Genomic DNA, 23,891 nt, shown 5'->3' with positions numbered 1-23,891 from the left:
ACCAAGAAACCTTTAATGAAAATAAATTAAATGGGTAAGTTTTCTAACAGTAAAGCCTAAACAAGTGTAATATAAAAAGCATTTTGTTAGGAATTAGTTTCCGTAGCTGAAATAATCCCAACCTAGAAAAGAAAATTTACAGCATTACACTTTGAACAGCATATCTGCCTCTTGGTATGCTGTATCATTAACAAGAAATAGAAAATTAAACCTCAAAAGTGTACTTAAAATATTCACGTTGCAATACTAAGTATACTGGGCAAAATCTAGAACCACTAAAATAAATGAGAGTTACCCCCTCCAACTGATTTTTTACCATTATATTTTAATCTAAAGCAGTATTTTAAAGACTGTACTATCTAAGCTGAATAAACTGAAATCACTGAAATACTGATGTTAGAAAACCAGGAAGTCACAATCTGACAATAAGACTTCAAGGATTTTTGCATGGCAACAATGGATGCAGTTTTTCTTGAAACATTTTATTTACATGTTTCTCATATAAATCTTTCTAGATGCACATTATTATTTCAGTTACAAGTCTGCATTTTTTTTTTCTAATAAGCTTAAGTTACATCTGTGTGCAATTTCTACTTTCATTGTTTTACTGGTATTTTCTATTCTGACTAATTTTAAAAACTTCATAATGAGAAATTAAGATATTATTACAAAAGTGCAAGTGAATTCTGTATTAGGTTGAATGCACATACCCGTTAGATACTACGGTTACAGATAAAAACATTTAAATTTCTGTTAATTACTGTTCTTTGATTAAGTATCATCTCTTAATACTGTCTTTGATGCCTGCACATGTATGAAAAGTAGAAGTCAAGACAGAAATTACTTCTTCCATTCAGTAAACATATGGTATACTAACCATACGACTAAATGTATAGTATACATGTCGGAGCTAAAAATGAACACCAATAATGAAACAGAACCCAAACAATTAGATGAGATGAAATTAATCAAACCCCACAGGTTTATGGTTTGAAAACTATTTAAAATGGTTTTGTTCTGTTCTTTTTTACGGTGTAGTGTTAGCATAGATGTAACTAAAAAGACTTCCAAATTCAAAGATGCCTAATCTCTCTGATCAGAGAAAAGGTATGTGAGAGCTGCTGTATGCGCATATGCGCACACACTAAGATGTAAACAGAAGTGTACTGTAAAGCAGATTCAAATTCTTCATCATGCGCATTACCAGAATAGTCAAAATAAAATCAACCAAAAGTCTGCCCTCACAAACACAAGTGCCACACTGATTAGAATAAGATTACAACATTTTAAAAGGCATATTTTACCCCTAGTGAAAGAAAACTGAGATATTCTTGCTAATAAAGCAAACAATATAAAACTCATTTTTGCCTGACTATAATGTAATTTCAACAGCAAGAATAGTCCAAATCCAGGAAGAAGTATGTGTTAACATATGCAACATTGACATATAATCTTCCTGGGTAGTGAAAATCTGAAGAAGATATATTAGTGCTGTCGACAGACCGTTAGCATGTCCCACAGGATGAACTTTCAGCAAGCCATGAATCTTAACATGCTCAAGAAATCAGTACTTTACAGCAGAAATACAATTGCCATTTAAACCAACTTCCTTTTTTAGGAGAGATTGTTTTAAAAAATAGTTACAGGAAAACTAGTAGATGCCTACATTGCTTTGGTTATGTTGTTAATTAAGCATCTAATCCAAATCCATCCTATTCTACTGATGTTGCAGTCAAGAGACAGTAGAATGAGTTAGGTTCTCTTAATCACATTTAACTTCAGACCTTCACAAATGACCAGGATTCTGGTTATCTAACAGGTCACAGAAGTAATGATAGGTAATCACTTTTTTCCCCCTGCAGAAACCTCAGCTGGGTAACCACACAATAATCATTAACTTTCTAACATTTATGCAAGGTAGTAAAGTTGGTAAAGGGAAATTTGGCTGTCATCAAAATGCAGCCAACAATGAGCATTATGATAGCTTCCCAGAAGGCACGCTCTGGACTTTCAATCAGCACAAGATTGCATGTCAACAAAATTTGGGATATTTGCTATAGCAGAATGGAAGACTGTTAGTCAAGAGAAAATATTAAGTATGTTAAGCACACTAGCACATACTGCTTAACATCTCTCCTACAAATCTAGCAACTATGGACGCTTCCTATACACATTTCCTTCCCTGTGAGGCTGCTTCAGTAACACTAATAATTTGTCCCATTACAGCCTGTTTTAAGATTAATTTACTGAAAAATGAAGGTTCATACATTGCACTTATTTTACTATATTACATTGATTATCATAAGTTGTCTGCTTTTACTTCCTACCATGTCTTTTCCACTACCTTTGGTAAATACCTGACTGAGATCATGACAGATCACATAAATGTTCAGCTGATGTATTTCTGTAGAAGGTCAGATTGAACCTACATCCATTAACAAAACAGCAAATTCTCTGAATAACCATGACAAGTACACTCCTTCAAATACACTGGGAACAGGGAGAGTGCCAGAGAGTCTAAAAGGCTAAGATAGCATCAAAATGGAAAAATAGCAGAAAGCCAACAGAAGGAAAATAATTATTTTTACCCATGTTCACCATTAAGTAATTTATGACTGCTTCATAACTGGATCCTAATTTACATAGAGCATACTGGTTAATGTACTTCAAGTGCAGACACCAGTAGAAGGAGACATAGAATAAATCAACAAAAGAAACAGTAACAATTCACCCACATTGGATGCGATTCATTTAAAACATCCCAAGGAAATCAAGTATAAAGTTGAATCACCAATTGCAGATTGTCACTGGCTTCTGAAGTAGTCTTACTTTTAACCTCAGAAATTTCCTAAAGTTCTTTTAAGAATTAAACAAAATTGATCCGAGTGAAATTGTCTACTTGGATTTGAAATGGATTTCAGCAAAGTTCCACACTAGGAGCTCTTAAAGAAAACGAACAGCTGTATTTTAAGGGCACAAAAAAATCTTACAGTTAAAGAATTGCTTTAATTATGAGAAATAAGTAATAGCAATAAATGCTTAGTTTACTCAGTAGGGAAGAGTCACCTGTGGTGTCCTATATGCTCAAAAATACAGAAAAGTAGGAGGCTACTGTAGTAACAAAATTTTCTAATACTACTAAGCTATTCAAGATAATAAAGACGAAAGCCAATGCCAAATATTTACACCAGGTCCACATGGGATACGGCATGACTGTGTAATAAACTGTCGCACAATATCCAGGCTAGACAATACAGGTGCTGTTCATGGAGGAAAGCATTCTAACATGACTTCACAAAGACAACAAAGGCCTCCTTAAGATCAGGAAATATAATCCAGAGATATAATAAAAGGTTTTGTGATAAAAAAATTAAATAGTCTGACCACACTGAAAAAAACTCTTTAGAGCAATACAAGATGATGAAAGCAGAATGATTTATTCAGAAGTACAGTCTTGAGCATTCAAAAACCATGAACCAAAGCTATGTTTAGAGCAGTAACAGCTTGAGACTAATTTTATAATGTTTCAAAAAATCCACCAAAATCTTCTAAAAAAACCCCAACGCTAATTATTTCTAAGATTCAGAAAAAGGTCAAAAATATATCAAGAGGTAAACACTCCACAAGAAAGACTTAAAAGAATGTATTCAATCATTTCTGAAACAAAATTATCAAATCATTAAATTAAGGGGAACTTTAAAAATCATACAAAATATGGGTTAAGCATTTTATGATAAACACTTAAGTAATTAACTCTGGAATGACTATCATGAACACATCCAGGATATACTGCACAAACTTTGAGGAATTAAACACTAAGATTTTTTCTAATATTCAAGTTCCTTTGGGCTCATGAATATAGTACTCGATTACAGATCTACCTTACCTACACACACTGTTTTGCATTTAACGAGCATTATCACCTTAACTATTTTGCCTTTTCTGCTTAATCAAGGGAAAGAGTGCTAGTAAAACTGAAATGCATAAGTACATCTCATTGACAAATCTATGGAAGGAACTAAGCAAGTTTACAAAACCATTGTGGGTAGATCATTTCAAAGCCTTTCAAACTCACTTTAAGTCATAAATTGGCCTTTGGAAAATGTCAGGGGTATGTGTACATGTGAGATCTGGCACACTTGTAAAGTTGGAGGCCTGCTAGTACGAGTGACAGATTTATTATAATAGTTCCAAATGACACATTAAAAGCTTAGACATTTTTAGACAAATATTTCCTCCCACCATAATACTTTCTTTAGATCTATGTTCTAAAGTTTAGTTGCATGGTCAGGAACAATGAAAGAAGACCAATAAATCTCACTTTCACAGAGGAAATGTGGAAACTTCACAGTTTTTTTCTAGGAATTTTTTTTCCAGGAACAAAATCACTTTGGTTTTATTTTTATTTTTGGTGTCTTTGTTAGAGAATATAAATGAGAGTCTTGTTGAATACTGACACCATTACTCAGGTTTTTTCCTAGGACAGATTTAATTGTGAAGTACCTTCTATTAGCAACAGCAGAAATAGTTACACTACTGCAGCAGCATAGTTGCACAGTTTTTCTTAAAAAAAAACCAACAACCTGCAATTTCCTTTAAAACTCTCTGGTACAGACGCTTAACTTTAAATATGAAGGAACAACTTTTATTATTCTAGAAGTGAACTCACCTGTACTTCACATTTTGGAGAAGAATTCTGACGTACTGCATTTAAAGCACCACGAGCCTGCTGAAGTTGCTCTTGTAACTGACAAATCTTTTGATCTTTTCCAAGTAACTGATCCTGAAGAGAGGCACAGCTTCGCTGCAGTTGAACTTCACTTGTTTTAACAGTTTCAAAACATGAAGTCAATTCATTATAAAGCTATGAGAGGGGAGAAGAGAAATAACAGGATTAAAAATAACTTTAGTAAAGATAGCCATATAAATAGAGAAGTAAAGAAAGTATAATTTCAGCAACTTATCCACAAAGATCACCCTCTCTTTTTTACGTTTTGACAATTCTTTCAGACATCGTGTCCTCCTGCCTCCTGTCAAGCTCTATACACTTGAAAGTAGTGATTGCAATAATCACTGAAATTTAAGTCTGAAAGAAGGTTTTTCTAGAAAAACACAATTTACATTACAATATTATCAGTTTCAGTTGCTTCTTTATGGCATTTGTGAATAGAAATGGACACCTAAAAATCAAGATTTATTTTACTTCTTGAACGGTTCATATAAAATACAGAAAATACAAAAGAAAAAAAAAATCCCTTACTGAGAATAGCCAAAAACTTGAAACATCTGTCCTGGGAATGAAATTAAAGGAGTAAGAATACCAAATACCATCCTTGTCTTTTATAGAGTAGTTTGATCTTTTAAAACTAACATTTTTAATATAGCATGGATAGCAATACAGTGAATCCACTAATGCTTACTACATTTTGCATGAAGTGTAAAATGGTTGTTTAAATAATTATTCTGTGGGAATTTTTTTTACATTAAGTATAAAACCCAGAGATGATATTAGAATTTCCTATCCCTTGCTATTGCTCAACTGTTTTCTCTGAAACAAGAATATTGTATATATTCGGCACTCACTTTAGAAGACATTCCATACACACAAAGAATTTCTAGAACAACATCTAAGTAATAACTAGCACTACATGCCATCTAACTGACAAAAAGAACTTATTTTGCAAGAATAAGAGAACTTAACAACCACCCCATACCTCCGTTTTTACCCTTTTTTCAATATAAACATCTGAAAAATGTTTAAAACAAAAACAGCTTATTAAAAAAGTTTGAAAATTAAATTTGTAGTTGAAGAACAACAGTACAGATTCTGAAGGAAATACATAACTCTACATCTTTACTACCTAAGCATACATTCCTCTCTCTCTTCATTTCAATCCTTCATTCCTTTTGTCCTTTTTTCTCAAAATAAACAATATTCCCTCCAACTATTTATTCTACCATATAATAATCTGTAGAAGGCATGCACATACTTGTGCAGCTGACAGTTTTCTTCAGAAAATCCATTTCTGCCATTCCAACCAAAAGAAACTAAATATGAAAATCAGAACTTCCAAATCTATCAATAATGTTTGTAAGTACAAGGAACTGACACAAGTCATTTTACTTGTAAAAACATTATTTCACTCTTCATTTTACTTTTTGTCTTGTCAGCTTTACTTAAATGATACACTTCTTTCTCCCTTTCATCTGCTTACATTGCTTAGAAGTTAAAGCCTTTGAAAAATAATCACAACTTTTAGATTTGGAAACTGTCTACCTAACACTTTTTGAGGAATTTGGAAACAATAATCTCCCTTCCCTTCCTTCTTCCTATCATTTTTTACTCCCATGGGCTCTCAAAATCCAGTTAGGACAAAGTAAATTACTTCTTGCCTATTTCCAAAGCAGATCAAAGATATGACTCTCAGGCAAAATTAATTCAAAGTCCAGATAGATTGTTATTTTGAAGGACTCCGAGTCTTAAAAATTAAACTTTTGCATGGAAATTTCTGTGCCTACTGAATCCTTCTTATATATTTAAGAAAGCTTACATCACCTCTAGAAATGCAAGTTCAAAATTAGCCAATTTCTTATGGAAATCAGTAAGTATCTCATAGGAAAATAAACAGTTCATTTATCAAAACCCATGCATTTTTAGAGAAAGTCCTTCCAAACGAATGGAACATCAAGACACAGTTACTTCCAGCTATAAATATATAAGCTCATTAGCTAGATCATACTGGTATGACAATTTGCTGGTTTTATGACTAGCAGCACTTAAGTGGTTATAATTATAGTATCTGAAAGGTAACATCCTAGTAAGATGAATGGAGAACATCAAAAATATGATGCTTTTTTCTAGCTGGCAGCCACATCCCCTAATGTAGCTAATGGGTATTTTTGGTAGTCAGCATTTGTCAGGACAAGACAAATAGCATGTCTTTTTACTTGCATAAACTTTTCCAACCTTTCCTGCTTTGAAAACAGCAATAACAAAACACATACATTTCAAGTATAAAACTAGCTATGCGCATAAAACCACATTCACATGATTCATCTTTTTACATTAAGGTTTTGGGGGGTTTTTTAAACACCACCAATGTATGAGTTTATAGGAGTAAGATTTTCTTTTTTTTTTTTTTTCTCAAGGTATTGAACATCAGGAAATTTCAAAATGAAAATAATCTGTATGAAACGAAATAGTTTTATCTACTGTCCACAGATAACTAGAAGAGCTTCCAAATTTACATTTGGGTCCCTATCTTTTGTTTTACGGCCACGCACTCTTTTGTGCAATAAATACATGCTTAATGTTTATATTGGATTATTTGGGGGGGGGGTTGCTCATTTCTGACCCTGTTTTACAAGAGGCATATTTAATCACACCGCAGTAAGCACATTCCTGAACATACAGAACTGTACAACACAGTGAAACAAGTCTACCATTAACAAAGATATAGAAAGTCAGGTGTAGAGACAAGACGTAAAATGGAGATCAGAGGACTAGAGATGGAACATTGGGTAGAAAACCCAAAAGAAAGAAAAATGTATTGTAAATTATTTATCTCAGAACTAGTAAGCTTCACAGAGGAGTGAAATCTTGACTGTACATAAATGAGTGGTTATACCTTACATGAATGTCAGTAAGACATTTACCCAGGAACAAGAGATTTACTCAAGGAATTGTTTAATCCCCAAGAAGAGATATATAAAAAAAATTTATGCTTACAATATAGAAAGAAAAAGGAAAATATTTAAAATCATTCTTTATACATTTTAGGAAATTTGGTAGTTGAAAAAAGAAGGCAAAAAAAGGCAACAGGCAGGGACATAAGACTGCTGTGCAAAAACTGTTGCACTGAATGTATTTTCAGAATCTCGTTCTAATGCCTTAGATCTGTCCTTTCTCTGACAGGCAACCTAGACTGTTACAGGTGAAGGTACTTAAAAACAAATAAAAAAAGATTAAAAGTTTCTGAAAGCAGTACGCTGTAATAATTTTAGTCAATATGACACAAGAGCATTATTTATCAGTCAGGAAGGAAAAGTAACTTAGCTGAATTACAAAAAATAAAGTATCCCATATTTCTCAGCTACCCGAACAATCTCCTAAATAGATTCAACTGATTTTACCAGAAAACACTTTTTGCTAGATCTTTGAAGAGTTACTTAAAACAGAAAACTTCATTAGAATAGGTGTGCTTAATGTCATCAAGTAACCTAAAAATGCCAGACCAAAGCTAGGACTTCCAGGAGAACCAAAAGATGTGACTTTAATGCCTGCTCACATGTGATAGAAAATATTTAACAGCCTGATAATGGTGGGGTGAGGTAAAGTACTGACATACATTAAATATGTGTGATGACAAAATTAAGTTAGGTCGGAGCAAGGAAAGCTGAGGAATTCCAACAAAACCCAGTAAAACTAAATAATCAACCCATGCTATCTATTGTGTTGCATGTTAGCCAGAATCATAGTGTAACTGGAAAAAAAACTGCAGAGTGAAACAGTTGGCAAAAACGACCAACGCTAACATTATACAAGTGTGCAGGATTTATTTTAAACTAGGTTTAGACTGCTCCTGTGTACTGAATGCCAATTAATGTCTGGGACACATTTTTGGTTCCAAAATAATTTCCAGTTCCGTAACCCAAAAGGCATTTAGTTAATGGTCTGATACACTTTTCTATGATCTCAACTAAAGCACAGAAAGTGGGGACATCCAGGAGATTTCTTTCAAAAGTATACTCCTGTGAGGAACTAACAGTAAGGTAGATCTGTTAAAATGCAACAGTAGCCTCTTATATACACTGAGAGTAAAACAAATATTCTCCTACATTAACTGTGTAATCTAAATGCTCACACCCTAAAAACCAGTGTATTACAGAGACCTGAGTAAACGAATCCAAACATACAGTAATATTGAACATATATTAATGACACAGATGAAAAAAAGTCTACATTAAGACACAATAAAACTATGAGGGAAACTATTACAGCACCATTGCAGAAATCCAGTTACAAGATGTTTATAAGAACTTTAAAAGAACAAGGGTAGAAATCAGCTGGAGGAGCTCTACGGTGAAACTGAAAAGGCGGTCCAGACAGACTATATGCAGCACATTCGTGGCATTTAGTTTTAAAATGGAAGATCAGACGTAGAGTGATTTTTTTAAGATGAGAGACCATGAAGCTTACCTGTGATACAGGAGAAAAATGTCAGACACAAGCGAGAGGTTAAGAACAAAAACAAAAGAAAGTAGAGAATGGACGTAAGTAACATCAGATAACAGGCAAGCAAGAGTCACTAGTATAAGCTAAAACAGAAGATTTGCTTTCCTCAACTTTATGGTAGTATGTAATTGCAAATACCACGGTTGTTTTGCAAACCATGTAAAATGGGTAACTTCAGCAATATACCTTCTCAAAAATAACAGAAAAAAACATAAAAGAAAAGGACATTTCTGTCTTTTTTATTAGTGTAACTACTGCAAAAATTCAAACTGATGAGTGTATTTACTTCAATGAATCCAGTACTTCCCATTTCTGGGCTGCTTTTTTGAACATATAAAATTTTTGACACATTTCTCTCAGAAATACTGTGTTTATCAGCCACAACTTCTCTATGAAATGCTACCAAAACTTATTTAGATTTCTTCTCTCTGTATAGTTTACTGTCAGCGAATATTCAGCAGGCTTGTGAAGAACACCAGTCCTAGTTAATGCAGAAAAATGTTAATAATTCATACTGCAAACGGTATTGTTTAAAATCCTCCATTGTGGGACCAATCTGATAATACACAAAATTCAGATAAATCATATAATTCTAACTCTGACCAAAATTGGCATTACTCACAAAGATATTTAAGCAAGCTTACTCTTAAGATTTTTCTTCCTTTCTTGGTGTACAACTCCTTTTGCACTGTGTCACCAGTTTACGTGATTTCTTTCATCTACAGCTCTCATATTGTAAAAAAATATTATCATTGCCAGAAACATTAAGACAACGGTTTGCAAATATTAGTGACAGATTTAGAATTATAGGTTATTTATAATTTATAATTCTAATACTTAAGCAAATACTTAAGCATTCTGCAGATACCAATCCACACCATTGGACACAGGAACAACAGCACACTAAGAATATCAGTACAGCGTTTTTCAAGCATGAAAATTATCACCCATGAGTGCAGAGTTTAACGTCACCCTGAGAGAACCAGAATCTACCCAGGATTTCTTCAACTTCAACCTATGGGCACATCTAATGCCAAAATCTACTTGCTAGCATGGGACCAACTGTACTGGTGTTTGGTATACAAGAAATAAACACACTAACGTAATCAACACATTTGCCAACAAGTGAGAACAGTATTAGAGCTAGACCTAAAGTGTAAGATAATCTTTGTTAAAGATCTGAGATTCTCACAGCTTTCACAGACTGTCCTGGTTTCAGCTGGGATAGAGTTAATTGTCTTCCTAGTAGCTGGTACTGTGCTATGTTTTGAGTTCAGTATGTGAAGAATGTTGATAACACTGATGTTTTCAGTTGTTGCTCAGTAGTGTTTAGACTAGAGTCAAGGATTTTTCAGCTTCTCATGCCCAGCCAGGGCACAAGAAGTTGGCACAGGACACAGCCAGGGCACCTGACCCAAACTGGCCAACGGTGTATTCCATACCATGGGACGTCCCATCTAGTTTAGGAACTGGTAAGTGGGGGGAATCGCCGCTCGGGGACTGGCTGGGTGTCGGTCAGCGGGTGGTGAGCAATTGCACTGCGCATCATTTGTACATTCCAATCCTTTCATTACTACTGTTGTCATTTTATTAGTGTTATCATTATTAGTTTCTTCTTTTCTGTTCTATTAAACCATTCTTATCTCAACCCATGAGTTTTACTTCTTTTCCCAATTTTCTCCCCCATCCCACTGGGTTGGGGGGGAGTGAGTGAGCGGCTGCGTGGTGCTTAGTTGCTGGCTGGGGTTAAACCACAACACAGATAAAGTGGACTACAAAAATGATGATTCATTATTAGTGATGTGGGCTTCAGCATATTTGACTGGACAGTTTTTCTCAGCTCTTACCGTGTGTAAAAGAACTTATGTTTTTCATTCCAATTTGAGGGAGAACTTTCATTGTTACTACCATCTACACATCTATGTGGTTTTAGCTTTTATTTGTGAATTTAATGCTGCTTGCATAAAAATAAACATATTATATGATTTTTAACTACGATTAAAGGTTGTTGCAGTCACAAAAAAGACTGGAAGTGGTAAAATTTAACCTTAGGATGGCAAAGTCAGTAACTTGAAATTTTTATTACAATTTCTCAGGCTTGAAGGAAAGCAAACTATTTCCCCACACTGACACCATGAGAAGGACTAGCAAAGGCAACTGCAGGCACAACATCCAAAAATGTATCTGACACTACCCTATTTTTATCTACTTTCTGGTGCACTTAATGCAGACTTCCGCAATGCCTCATAATTGAAAAACTCTTACTGTGTTTTCTAATTATGCCAAAAATCTAACTATTGAGCAATGCTTTTCTTTATCACAGACATGTGCTGTACCACTATCCACAGTATTCTCTATTTGAGAGCTAAGTTCCAGGACACGAATTACATTTTCCTATTTAATGACAAATAACAGTATCTCCACTTCACTAAAAGGGCCTTCCAATAAGAGATTTTTAATCAGTATGATTAACAAAGAACTTAAAGGCCACATTAGATCAAGGGAAAGTACTGTATTATAAAAACAAAGGCCCTAAATTGTAAATTTCAGAAAACTGTGGTAAGCTGGCTAAGGAGTTCAGAATCTCTTCTTGTCTTATTATCCCCAGTATTGATTGAAGTCTCTCCACCTTGAAATTGTTGGTGAGGACAAATCTATTGAGTCTCATTAAATCCAGCACAGGAATGAAGTCCCCAGAGTATTTGGGACCACTAAAACAGATACTGTACATTTTAGAAAAATATTCCCTGTCCTTAAGGATGAGAACTACAGCTGCAATATGAAATAGATACCAATTTGTTTCCATAAATGCTGTAACGTAAAGGAGTTATTGTAGAACACAGCACCCTTAAAATTTGTACTTAAAGAAAAAAAAAATGTAGTAGTATGTCCAGTCAACAGATCTTGATAAAACAGATTACAGATCTTCACATGTGTATGCTGCCCACTACAGCTAGACTTGGAAGAGAATTTGTGGTCCTCAATGGATTTACACATAATCCAGTGCAAGTTCATGACCTTGATGTGGTTTATCAGAAATAGTTTTTGTTTTATTCAGTCTACTGTTTCATGCTACACATTAACATCAGCACAAAAGTCGGTTCTTCCTAAATGGTAGACTGTTAAGATGAACTTGGAATATGTGAGCCAACCACCTCGGCTGAGCTATAGCATGTACTGCCTATCTGACCACTAACCGAGAGGTCATTGATCTTGCTGTAAGGGACAATATATCACTGGATGTACACACTGATAGGCTCAATGCCATTTGGAGCAGTAGGAAAATATTCCTTTGTGAATATGTTTATGGAATAGCTGACACATCCTTATCTAGCTGTTGCAGCCTGCATATTATTAATGCATGGAAGACAAACAGAACACACATTTGTCTGCAATAGTTTGCCTTTCTCATTCAAGGGAAAAATAGGCTTTTGTATTATTTTTATAGATGCTGAGCCCTGCTGTGACTTCAGTAGGACTGCACATCTTGTGATTTGGAAAATGCATGTTACTTTGAAGCAACTGCGGTTGGGTATTTTCTACAGTTCTTCTGATCAGAAGTATAGAACAGGATTGTCATGATAAAGGAACTCCTTTTCCCCTCCTAAGTTCTCTCAACTCAATTTGCCACAAACATTAGTAGATCTATTCAACTGTGACATAGGGAACTCAACTTTTTTTTTAAAATATATACTTTTTTTTTTTAACATATCTTTATAAAACCCAAAAAGAACAGAATTTTTCCAGGTCATTAGATATTTTGGTATTTTACAAAAAGACAGCTTATCAGTTCCACAATAGTAATTTGTCAGAATATTTGAGTTGACTTTTGCTGGTTTAAGAGGCAAACCTTACTCCTCCATGTAGGAAAAATACTGAATTCAACACCTCCAAACCAGCAAATTTTAGGGTCATCTGTGAGTTGGAAGTATTTGGCAGCTATCAAAAGAAGGGGCTTATCTTCAAAACCACACTATTCTTGTTCTTGTTGCATGATCAGCTAAGCAGAAGTCTTAAGCTCTGCTAAGACAGACCAAGAACTGTGAACCAGCTTTCTGAAGCAATTCGCAATTTTGAGCCAAGCCCAGTTTAGAAGCGGCCTGCTGCTATAGCTATATAAGTATACCCACCAATTTTCCATAATACATAAGTAACTTATTATAGCAAAATTATTTTTCATAGGACAGGTCAAACTCCCAAACTGAAGTAATACTGGCAAAATCCTATTGTGCAAGGTAAAGTGACCATTATAAAGAGTTTTGTCATGCTTTGAAACAGTCTCATGAAAACCCAGTTTTATTTTTCTTCATATGTTGTAGAACTAGTCTGGAAGAATAGGGTCTTATAAACACTGATGAGGAGAGTTCATATTATCTTCATTGTGCCTTAGAATGAAAAATGAAATAGCAACTCTTGATACCTACATTCTGTATTTTTTATTTTTAATTCTATAATGTACTTTGTCTTGACCCAGACAGGCAGAACTCTCCCTGTCTTGTACGCGCTCTGAACAACTTTGATGGAAGTTTACCTGTAGCTTGGCTGCGCTACTATTGTAGTGAATAAAAGACTTAAAGTCTATCGTCACCACAGTCAATGATGAACTTGCACAGAGTTAAGTACACAAGAATGTGCTGGGCACTATGTGCTATAAAATGCTACCCAAACACATCTTTAGACACCCAGTACTGATTCTGGCTTGACATAGGCCTAGTTTCACAATTTTATCACAAACTGCATACTCAAGTAACATGATAAAGGGAAACACCTGTTTTCTGAAAAAGCAGTGACAGTACGCAATTTGAGAAAACAGTTCCAAGATTGGTAGAAGGTACATGAAAGTTGTATATACCACTTCTTCCTTCCCAATGTTTCTAAAAAGGAAGGAAACATATCCTCTGTATTTCTTACAGATTGAAAAACACATCCATACTATTTGTTACACTCAAAAAAGTACTGAGTAGTGCACATGTGACAGTTCTTCAGAGTTAGAGTTTTTCCTGGCATTCATCAAAAATATGAATCTGTTCTGTAAATGTTAAATATAGTTAAATTGTTTTGAATTAGTTATCTATTTATCTATTTTAAAAGCTATTATGGCAGCAATTTTTCCAGTTAATTTTGATAGAGCAGGTTTTTGCATCTTAAACCAGTAAAATTGTTTGAGATTCACACAAATACATTATTTACAAGTGAAAGGAATTTCTTCTTGTAAATTAGCCAAAACAAATTGGAGAATTTAGTAATTGAAAGCCCTAGGAGAAGAAAAAGAAGAACAACACAGGTAACACAAAATTACATAAAGAAATTTATATGCTTGGCAGCTCACTCCTATTTTTCTTCAGATACAACTAAATCTTAATTTTTAAGGCTCATCAATTCAATGGAAGCAAAGGGCCATATATGCTGGTACGTAATTAAGCCAATAAACTGTTATTCTGCCAACCATATTTTAGTAACAATAGAGATCCAGAGATCTAAAGGATGCAGCACTACACAGTGCTTTGATTAGTCTGTCCATTGATATTGTACAGATGGATATTAAAATGAACCCTGTGATCATAAAGCAGAATGACATACTTTTTGATATGATGTTGTTTCAGCTGTGTGAGCATCTTCTTGGTCTTTCAGTACTTTTTGTGTATCAGTATTGAGAGCCTGAAGCTGCTTTATCAGCTCAGCCTGCTGTGCTGTATGTTCAATGTTTTGTCTGTAAAGATTCTGCAGCTGCTGTAACTCCTTCCTGTGCAAAACAAGCAATAAAGAGAAATTAAGAAAAAGAACAACAATGACCTCCGTTAAACAATTGTGTTCAAATAATTTTATTGTAGATAACGAGCTTCCTATTTTCATTTATTTTTGTCAATTGCCTTATAAACACTAGAAGTTATATATAAAATATTTATCACATCCTCTTGTGAAATATCTACAAAACAGTTAAGTTTCAAAATGGAATGCCTTTCAATTTCCCTCTAATGCTCTAACTGCTCTAAAATAAATGGATTTTCACTACTGCATCAACACTTTCTAATCAATATTCAGTTAACTCTTAGCAGTAAGTATCAAAATGTAAAATATTTAGAACTGTAAATGGACTGTAAAATAAGTTGTTTGTTTGGTTTTTTTTTAATTAGAACTATAAGAAAAAAAACCCCACATTTTTCTTAACTTGCAAAGTATGTGTAAAGCAAGTCTCTCTTCTGAAATGCATATACTTCCTGTCTGCTGATAAATTACTTTTTGTCTGCAGGTATAGCATACTGCCAACTATAAGCAAAGTAAACTTTGGTGTGTACTATATAACATAACAATAAAAGCTCTACAAACACATTAAAAGGAATCGTGTTGTAACGCAACCATAGGATAGATCTACTATAATAAGTCTCCTTTAGAATTTTACTGTAGTGCTGATAGATCTCAAATTAAGGCGCAAACAAAGATCAATAACTACTACTTATTATAAACAGTGATTAAAAACTTGGAATATTTTCTGTAACACGTTAAAAGCTCAGATGACTCCATTAATCCCTTTTATACATTTTCTACTTAATTTCCTGTTTAATTCGCAAGCATATTTCACACTAGTATTACATACAGATACTGAAATATAAGTTTATCACTCCAACTGACTTTCTTCCTTACTTCCTCAGAGAATTTTCTTGGTGACCTCCAACACACACGCAACTTCTCTGTGCCTAGAATTATCATTAACAAGAGTTATCATTACATTTTTGTGCTACTGCTGGAGATGTCCAGGCAAATATTAGCATACAAAAGGTAAGCAGCAATACCAGCTTCATTGTGTTTTCCTGAGAAATCACAGAATGATGAAGAAACCATTTTAAAGGAACTTTCCAAAAAAACATTTCTTAAGACCTGTGCCACTACTTAATATGTTGATTATTTGTTAAAGGTACAATATGTCAATAATTATATAAAAATTGAAATTACATGTACCACAATAGCAGTCAGACAACTGAATGTTGTTAAAAAAGCACTATTTAAAAAAGCCTGTTAACAGGCCAATACAGGAGAAGACTTAAGGACATGCTTACTTAACAGTATTTAAATCCTACCTTTCTCAATGAGATGTAAGGTAGCTTCTCAAAATGAACAACAGTAGAGGTGCATTAGGGACTCTTTATGTAACAAAACCAAAGTGCAACTGCAGAACGTACTTCATATGTAGTAATTTAATTGTTAACAAGCACAGCAGCCGAAATAAGGACATAGCGATGCATTAGCACTTTCCAACAGGCCTTTTACATCAGCCTTTTACAACAGGCTTCCAAACAAGCCCTTGCTTCATTTCCCTGACTGTGAGTATGCAGTAGAAAATGACACATCTTTGCACTGCAGTTAAAACACAGATTATATTAATTTTGCACAGGTTCTCCACCCAGATCTTCATTTTGCTGTGGAAGGGAAAAACACGGGATAACACTGAATCCTCAGATATTGTTGGAAAAGTTGGTAGTAACTGTTGCCAAGACCACTCTGCTATATTTCTGCTCTTTAATTTGTATGCAAACATCAATGCAGTTATCTGTGTCTGTCACCTGAGAATGCATAGTATTATGTGTTCTCTAATGGTCTGCCCACAAACAGTATTAAGGTCAATGGGAATCTTTTTTGTTGACTTTATCAGGCTTTGAGTCATACCCTAAAGGGGAGGGGATGGGGAGGAAGCTAAACCTTGCAGCCACCCAACTGCAGCACAGTCAGAACACATATTAACATGTTTGTTCACGTTAAACTCAAGAGTTTTTAAACGTAAGGAAACTCAGTCACAGTTCCCTTACACCACATTTTAAAAATCAAACTTTATTTCTTCATACACGTATCCTGACTTGCTTTATTTTTCTTTTTTGAGTAAAAAGTTATACAAACCAAAATAGTTGCAATCTGAAAAATTCCTGAGACAAAGAAATACACAACCACTGTATTTAACTTGCAGTTGTACGTTACAGCTGCTTTTATCCTCTTTATTAAATTAGGTACTATTTTTTCATTGTAAATCCACAAGGTGAACATTCTTTTATTTCATTTTTACACAGGAAGGATGAAATTATGCTCAATCTTACCAGGAATTATTCAGCAGCAATGGTACAATACAAATACATTCACAGAATGAAGCACCTTTGGTAACAGACAGGCCAACGTGGTGAGGGGAGCTTTAAACTAGAAATGGCTGGGGACAGACATGTTGACCAAGCAACAAGCAAGGGAGCTGTGGCCTGAGCTGGCAAGCAAAGGGCACAGGTTGGTGTGGACAGGAAAGACCTTGTGATGAACAATATGAGGCTCAGGGAGGACCACCTCAAGTGTATACACGTAAACAAGGGAGTGATGACAGGACATCAGGATGGGGGAGGCTCTTAAGCGTTCCTAGGAAATAAGCGCAACTCTGTGCCCATTTGAAGTTGCTGTTCAAATGCACACAGCATGTCCCCATAGAGGATGACAGGAGGAATTAAGAGACCTGTCTGCGGTTGCAGGGCTCACTGGGACCACAGAGACAAGGTGGGATAACTGACATGACTGGAGTGCTGCCATGCATGGATACAGGCTCTTTAGGAAGGACAGGCTGGGATGGCAAGAATTTGCCCTTCATGTGAAAGAGCAGTGTAAATGGATGGAGCTCTGCCTTGGGATGGGCAATGAGCCAGCTGAGAGCATGTGGGTCAGGTGTGGGCAGACCAATGTGGATGACATGGTGGCTGCCTGCTGATCCTTTCTGATCAGGAAGAAGAAAGAAGTCCTCTTTAGAAAACTGGAAGAAGATTCATGTTTGCAGGCCCTTGTCTTCATGGGGTACTTGAATCACTGCAGTGTATGCTGGAGGGACAACACAGCAGGACACAAGCAATCCAGGAGGTTTCTGGAATGCTTTGATGATAACTTCTTGCCACAGGCAATCAGCAGGCTGATGAGGGAAGACACATTACTGGACCTCATACTTACAAACAAGGAAGAACTGGTCAGGGATGTAAAGGCCAGGGGCAACCTTGTCTGCAGCCACCTTGAGAAGATGGGAGTTCAGGATCATGAGAAGAAGGAGAAAGGCAAAAAGCAGATTCACAAGCCTGGCTTTCAGGAGAGCAGATCTGGGCATTTTCAGGGACCTACTTGGAAGAATCCAATATAATATCAGCCTGGAGAGAAGAAGAATACATGAGAGCTGGTTGATTTTCAAGGATCACCTCCTCCAAGGCCAAAAATGGTACAATGGTCCATTCCAGCGAGCAAGAAGTCAAGCAAAGGTAGCAGGAAGCTTGCATGAATGAACAAGGATCTCCCCTCACTAAACTCAAATGTAAAAGGAAGGATACAAGATGTAGAAGCAGGGACAGGAGACCAGGAGGAATTTAGACATTGTCTAAGCATGCAGGGATAGGGTTAGGAAAGCCAAAATCTGTGTGGAGTTCAATATGGTGAGGGACATGAAGGGCAACAAGAGGCTTCTTTAAGTACATCAGCAGCAAAATGAAGACAAGGGATAAAGTGGGTTCACTGCCAATAACAGCAGGGGCTCCAGTAGCAAAGAACGTAAAAAGGCCAAAGCACCCAATGCCTTCTTCAGCTCTGTCTTTAAAGGTAACATTTGCCTCCAGCAATCCCAGGTCCCTGTGACTCATAGTCTCAGTGGAGGAGGATCAGATCAGGGAATACTTAAAAAAAATGGACATACACATGTCCATGGGACTTGATGTGATGCACCTATGAGTGCTGAGAGAGGCTCAATAATCTTTGAAAGGTCATGGCTATCAGGGGAGGTTCCTAAGGACCGGAAAGCATGCCACTCCTATGTTCAAGTAAGATCTGGAAAACTAGAGCAGTCAACCAGGCCTCAGTCCCTGAGAAGGTGATGGACCATATAAAGGACAAGAAGATCATTGGGAGTACTCATCATGAATTCACAAAGGAGAAATGAGGCTTAACCAACCTGACAGCCTTCTCTGATGAAATTGCTAGAGCAGTGGATGTTGTTTATCTTGACTGTACTAAGGCTTTTGACAGTCTTTTGAAGAAATGGTTATAGTCTATACCTCATCAGTCCGTCTAAGTGGACAGTAAGGTGGACTTGAACCTGGCTGATTGTGATCAATGGCACAAAGTCCAGTTGAAGGCGAGGCAATAATGGAGTATCCTAGGGGCTAAAATTGAGGTCAACACTTTTTCAGATCTTCATTAATGCCTTGGACAATGGGACAGAGTGCACCATAGCAAGTTTGCTGGTGACACAAAACTCGGGGCAGTGGTTGTTTCACCGGACATTTGTGCTGCCATTCAGAGGGACCTCAACAGGCTGGACAAATGGGCTGACAGGAACCTCATGAAGTTCAACAAAGGGAAGTGCAAATTACTGCCCGTGGGGAGTAATAACCCCATGTACTAGCACAGGCTGGGGACTGACCAGCTGGAAAGCAGCTTGTCAGAAAATGCCCTGGGGATCCTGGTGGACACCAGGTTGAGCACGAGCCACTAATGTGCCATTGTGGCAAAGGCCAGTGACATCCTGAGCTGCACTGAGAAGAGCATTTGCGAGCAGGAGGAGGGAGGTGATTTCTCCCCTCTCTTCAGAAGTGGTAAGACACATCTGGGTGGTGTGTCCAGTTCTGGGCTCACCAGCACAAGAGAGGACATACTGGAATAAGTCCAGTGAAGGACCACAAAGATGATGAAACAATTGGAGCATCTGCCATACATAGAGAGCCTGGGAAGGCTCAGACTGTTAGCCTGGAGAAGGGAAAGCTCAGGGGAACATTATCAACATGTATAAATACCTGATGGGAGTCTATAAAGAAGATGCAGACAGACTTTTCTCAGTGGTGCCCAGTCACAGGAAAAGAGGCAATGAGCACAAATAAAAAACACATGGAGTTCCATTTAAACATAAGAAAAATGTTTTTATCCTGTAAGAGTGGTCAAACACTGGAACAGGCTACCCAGGGAGGTTGTGGAGTCCCCATTCTTGGACATACTCAAACTCAGCTAGACACCATCCAGGGCAGCCTGCTGTAGTGCTCAAGCAGAGGACTGGACCTGCTGGAGCAGCAGGACTACACAATTTCCAGAGGTGTCTGCCAGTCTGAACCACTCAGTGATTGTGCGCTTCTGTTACTAATTTGCTTGCAGCATGCTCAAAGAGTATACAAAATCAACGCCATGATAATCAGAAAAAACAGTTACAAGATAAAAATTAATCTCTGATCAAAATATCTATTAATACGCTTACTCAAATGAGCAAACTACTAAGCACTCTACAAGAGAGACACCTGCCTGTCACTGCAGCAGGGTAAGGATGTCCAGTCCTAAAGAAAATGATACTCTCAGGTAAGCATGTAACAGAAGAAATAGTAAAAAATTGCAAATTGAATGTAACAAAGGTAATGAGTGGCATTTAAAATATGTGCCTATATACACACCCACATAGATTTATGCATATATGCATCTATACATACATACACAGATATGTAGAAATATATACATCTACATGGAAAATATATAAATTATATGTGGATGCATACATGTACACACACAACTAGGATATATGTATACAAATATAAGCACATATTGATAAAATGTTTCGATATACTGTACACTCTAAACACAAACACAAACCTAAAAAAAAGACACCATCAGCAGCACTAATCAAAAAAACAATATTCTCTCAGCTAACCACCAAAATTGAAACACCTACTAGGTCTATTTTTTCCCTGCCACCCCACCCTCCCCATAAACAAATACACCTTGATACACTGAGAGTATTTAACTCCATTTAACATTGAAGTCACCAGATATTACTGAGAAAAAACAACACCCCTCTGTCTCTAATCTAACACCTGAAGACCGATACAATGGGAAACCAAGAAATTTACAGAAAGCAAGCTGCACTCTTCAAGTCATAAGGAACAGCCTGCCATAAAAAATAGTCAGGATTTTCTCAAGTCAACATAGAAGAGCATAACTAAATTATTTCAGCTGCTAAAGTAAGATTACAATCACCTTAGCAGATTTTTGCTTTAAACATTGCAAGGTTGACAGTACATGACGACACTACAAACTAGATTGCAGCAAGGCTCAAAGATTTGACACCTTGTCCTGCCAATAACAGTATTTAAATTTAAATTTAATAACAGTATTTAAACAGTATCCTTCCTATTGTTTAGGGTAGAGATAGCTCTGGTGCTCACATCTGACAAGAGTAGGAACTAAAGTTTCCTCCCATCCTTACAGGATAACATTAAATAAAACCTTTATGTCCTGCACATACCAACAGTTTAAGAGTAAACTGTGGCTTCCCAGAGATGTAAATGAAATGAGTAGCTACTGTCACTCCAGAAGCTATATAACTGTGCCGCAAATAAAGTTAATGTTCATCATACCCATCACTTCTGGTGATGCTGTTGGCTTTCTATCACCACCACAGTTTTGGAGAATAGGATGGCATTCTGAGTACCTCAGCTACCCCCATTACCAAGGGAATATAAGGGGGCTTGGCGTAATTCAGGAAATCTCTAGATTCCATTACCTGTAGCTTAGAAATACAACATAGTGACAGGCACTATGAATTATGGCTTCTCAGAGGAACGGCATAGATACTATGAAATGGTTTACAGCACACAGCAAAGAATAACCTGAAAATCCCAGAGCACCAAAATAAGGGCTGAGTAGAAATCCGACTGCCTCATAATTTACAGCATGGAGGTAAACAGCAACAGCAGCAGGGTGGGGGAAGGGGGTGGGGGAAATAATTAAAAATAAAGGCACAGTATTGTTCTGAAAGAAGTGGTTGTAAAATGATGGACTAGAAATTAATCAAAGGAATGTTGTCATGCTACACACTTCCAGTAAGAACACAGGGGCAAGAAATTCTAATTCATTTTAGAATAGAGCTTACTATATTTGAAAACAGTTTAATATTTCCTAGATACCTGTGACAGCATGGCTCAAGTCCCAGTGAGTCAAGCAAACCTCTCGAGTTTGATGTTCAGAGTTCCACCAAAGCTCTGGGCCAGTGCAACACAGACCACCAAGTGCTCAGCAGTAAACACAAAGTTCTAAATCCTGACACTTAGCATAACTTTAAAACAAAAAAAATTACAGAGATGCATTGGAGTTAATCTTCAGAAACAAACAGCAAGATTTAATGTTCTTCAAGAACATGAAAATTGAAAGGCTACCAGGGACTCTAAATAGATCCAGAAAATCTGTGCTGAACGGAAACATGAAAAATATGACAAGGAAATGCGCTTCACAGTTACTTCAGGAGTTTGAAATTAAACCCAGTGAGATGAAGAGTGCTTTGCAAAAATAAAGCCAGCAAAAAAAGGTTGTGACTTCTTGAAAACATCCGCTGTGCATGATGGACCCTGTAAATACTGTCTGTTCACTGCTCTTAGAAAATTTATCTTCCACACCTCAGAAGCATGTGACAGACTTTTACTGACACTGGGTGGGATTTTCAAAAACACCCGCTATTCTGTAGGGCCAGAGTTAAAGTGGAGTACTTCTTCAAAATTTTGGTCCCCACTATTTTGCTGAAAAAGACTGCCCCTTAAAGAAAACAGTTCTCTTAATGTCTACAAAAAGTTACTGTTAAACTGAAAAAAGCTTTTACTAACAAACTGACAGATATGCAGAACAGAGCAAGAAGTTATGACTGCACAAGAAACAGAGCACCAGACCAGTTTACACGTTGACCCTTAGAGACTTTCTTTTGCAATTGATTTTAGCATCTACTGTAAAAATTTCACAGTATTACCAAGGTGTCAGCTGAAGGAGTGTTTTTCTGGATCTGCCTATACTGCATACAAAAGAAGACACCAAATGAAGAAAGCCAGTTTTCCTTCCTTTTTTCCTCCAGAGTTTGTTTCTAATAATTACAGCTGTGGTCCTGGTCTGTGTTCAAAAAGGGGGGCAGGCAGCAGACTGGGAGAGACAGACAGAGCAGTGGGGAGAACAGAAAGATTTGCAAATCACCTTGTCTTTTTCAGGTCCAAAAGTTTGAAACTGATGATGGGGAAACTGGAGATAGTCAGGTAGATGGGGTATTTTCCACACTATTAGCCAAATAATTTTCTGCCAGCATTAAATGAAAACTGAGCATTCAATTAAAACTTTTATAAGACTAAGTTTTAAACAAGGATAACAACAAAAAAATTAGTTATCAGCTACAAAAAGAAAAAAGCAACAACCAAATGCTTCAGTCATTAAGTCAACAGTTCTAAGATCGCAGCCTAGGAAGATGAGAAGATGTAAAGACTTTATTTTCTGCTCAAATTTTTTCCTTTAATTCTGGAGGCTTTGCTTGCTTTAATTTAAGTAAGAGTTTGGCTTTTGTCTACACAGACTTTTATTTTGACCTTTTTTTTTTCATTAAGAACAAACATAAAAATAGTTTTACCTATGTACTGACACCTGGGAAAAATAAGGAGAAACTTCGGTATTTTGTACTACAAAAAAATACAGGATATTTGAAATTCTTAGTTTGTATTGCTAACTACTGAAACTGCTGCCTGAAACTGTGAATCTTATATAAGCCATTTAGCAGAAACCTTCTTTTTTCGTAATAGAAATGTCAACAAGAAACTTGTAGCTGAAGACAGTTCATTAAGAAAGATTAGCAGACATTGAATTACAATGATACTGA

The 23,891-nt window shown here is 36.3% G+C and overlaps 1 protein-coding gene across 6 annotated transcripts in view; it reads right to left on the bottom strand.

Moving 5' to 3' along the window:
• CNTLN (centlein) overlaps nt 1-23,891 on the bottom strand; it is a 199,991-nt gene that overhangs the window by 119,173 nt on the left and 56,927 nt on the right. For all 6 annotated transcript variants that reach the window (XM_069776754.1, XM_069776753.1, XM_069776759.1 and 3 more), the window contains 2 exons: nt 14,816-14,978; nt 4,670-4,864 (listed from right to left, as the gene is read on the bottom strand). In XM_069776754.1, the coding sequence (XP_069632855.1) occupies nt 4,670-4,864; nt 14,816-14,978 (358 nt within the window). The remainder of the gene's footprint in view (nt 1-4,669; nt 4,865-14,815; nt 14,979-23,891) is intronic.

The sequence above is a fragment of the Haliaeetus albicilla genome, chromosome Z (genome assembly GCF_947461875.1).
Source record: "Haliaeetus albicilla chromosome Z, bHalAlb1.1, whole genome shotgun sequence".
Taxonomy (NCBI): domain Eukaryota; kingdom Metazoa; phylum Chordata; class Aves; order Accipitriformes; family Accipitridae; genus Haliaeetus; species Haliaeetus albicilla.
The sequence above is the reverse complement of the archived record's forward strand: the minus strand, read 5'-3'. Positions and strand labels throughout refer to the sequence as shown.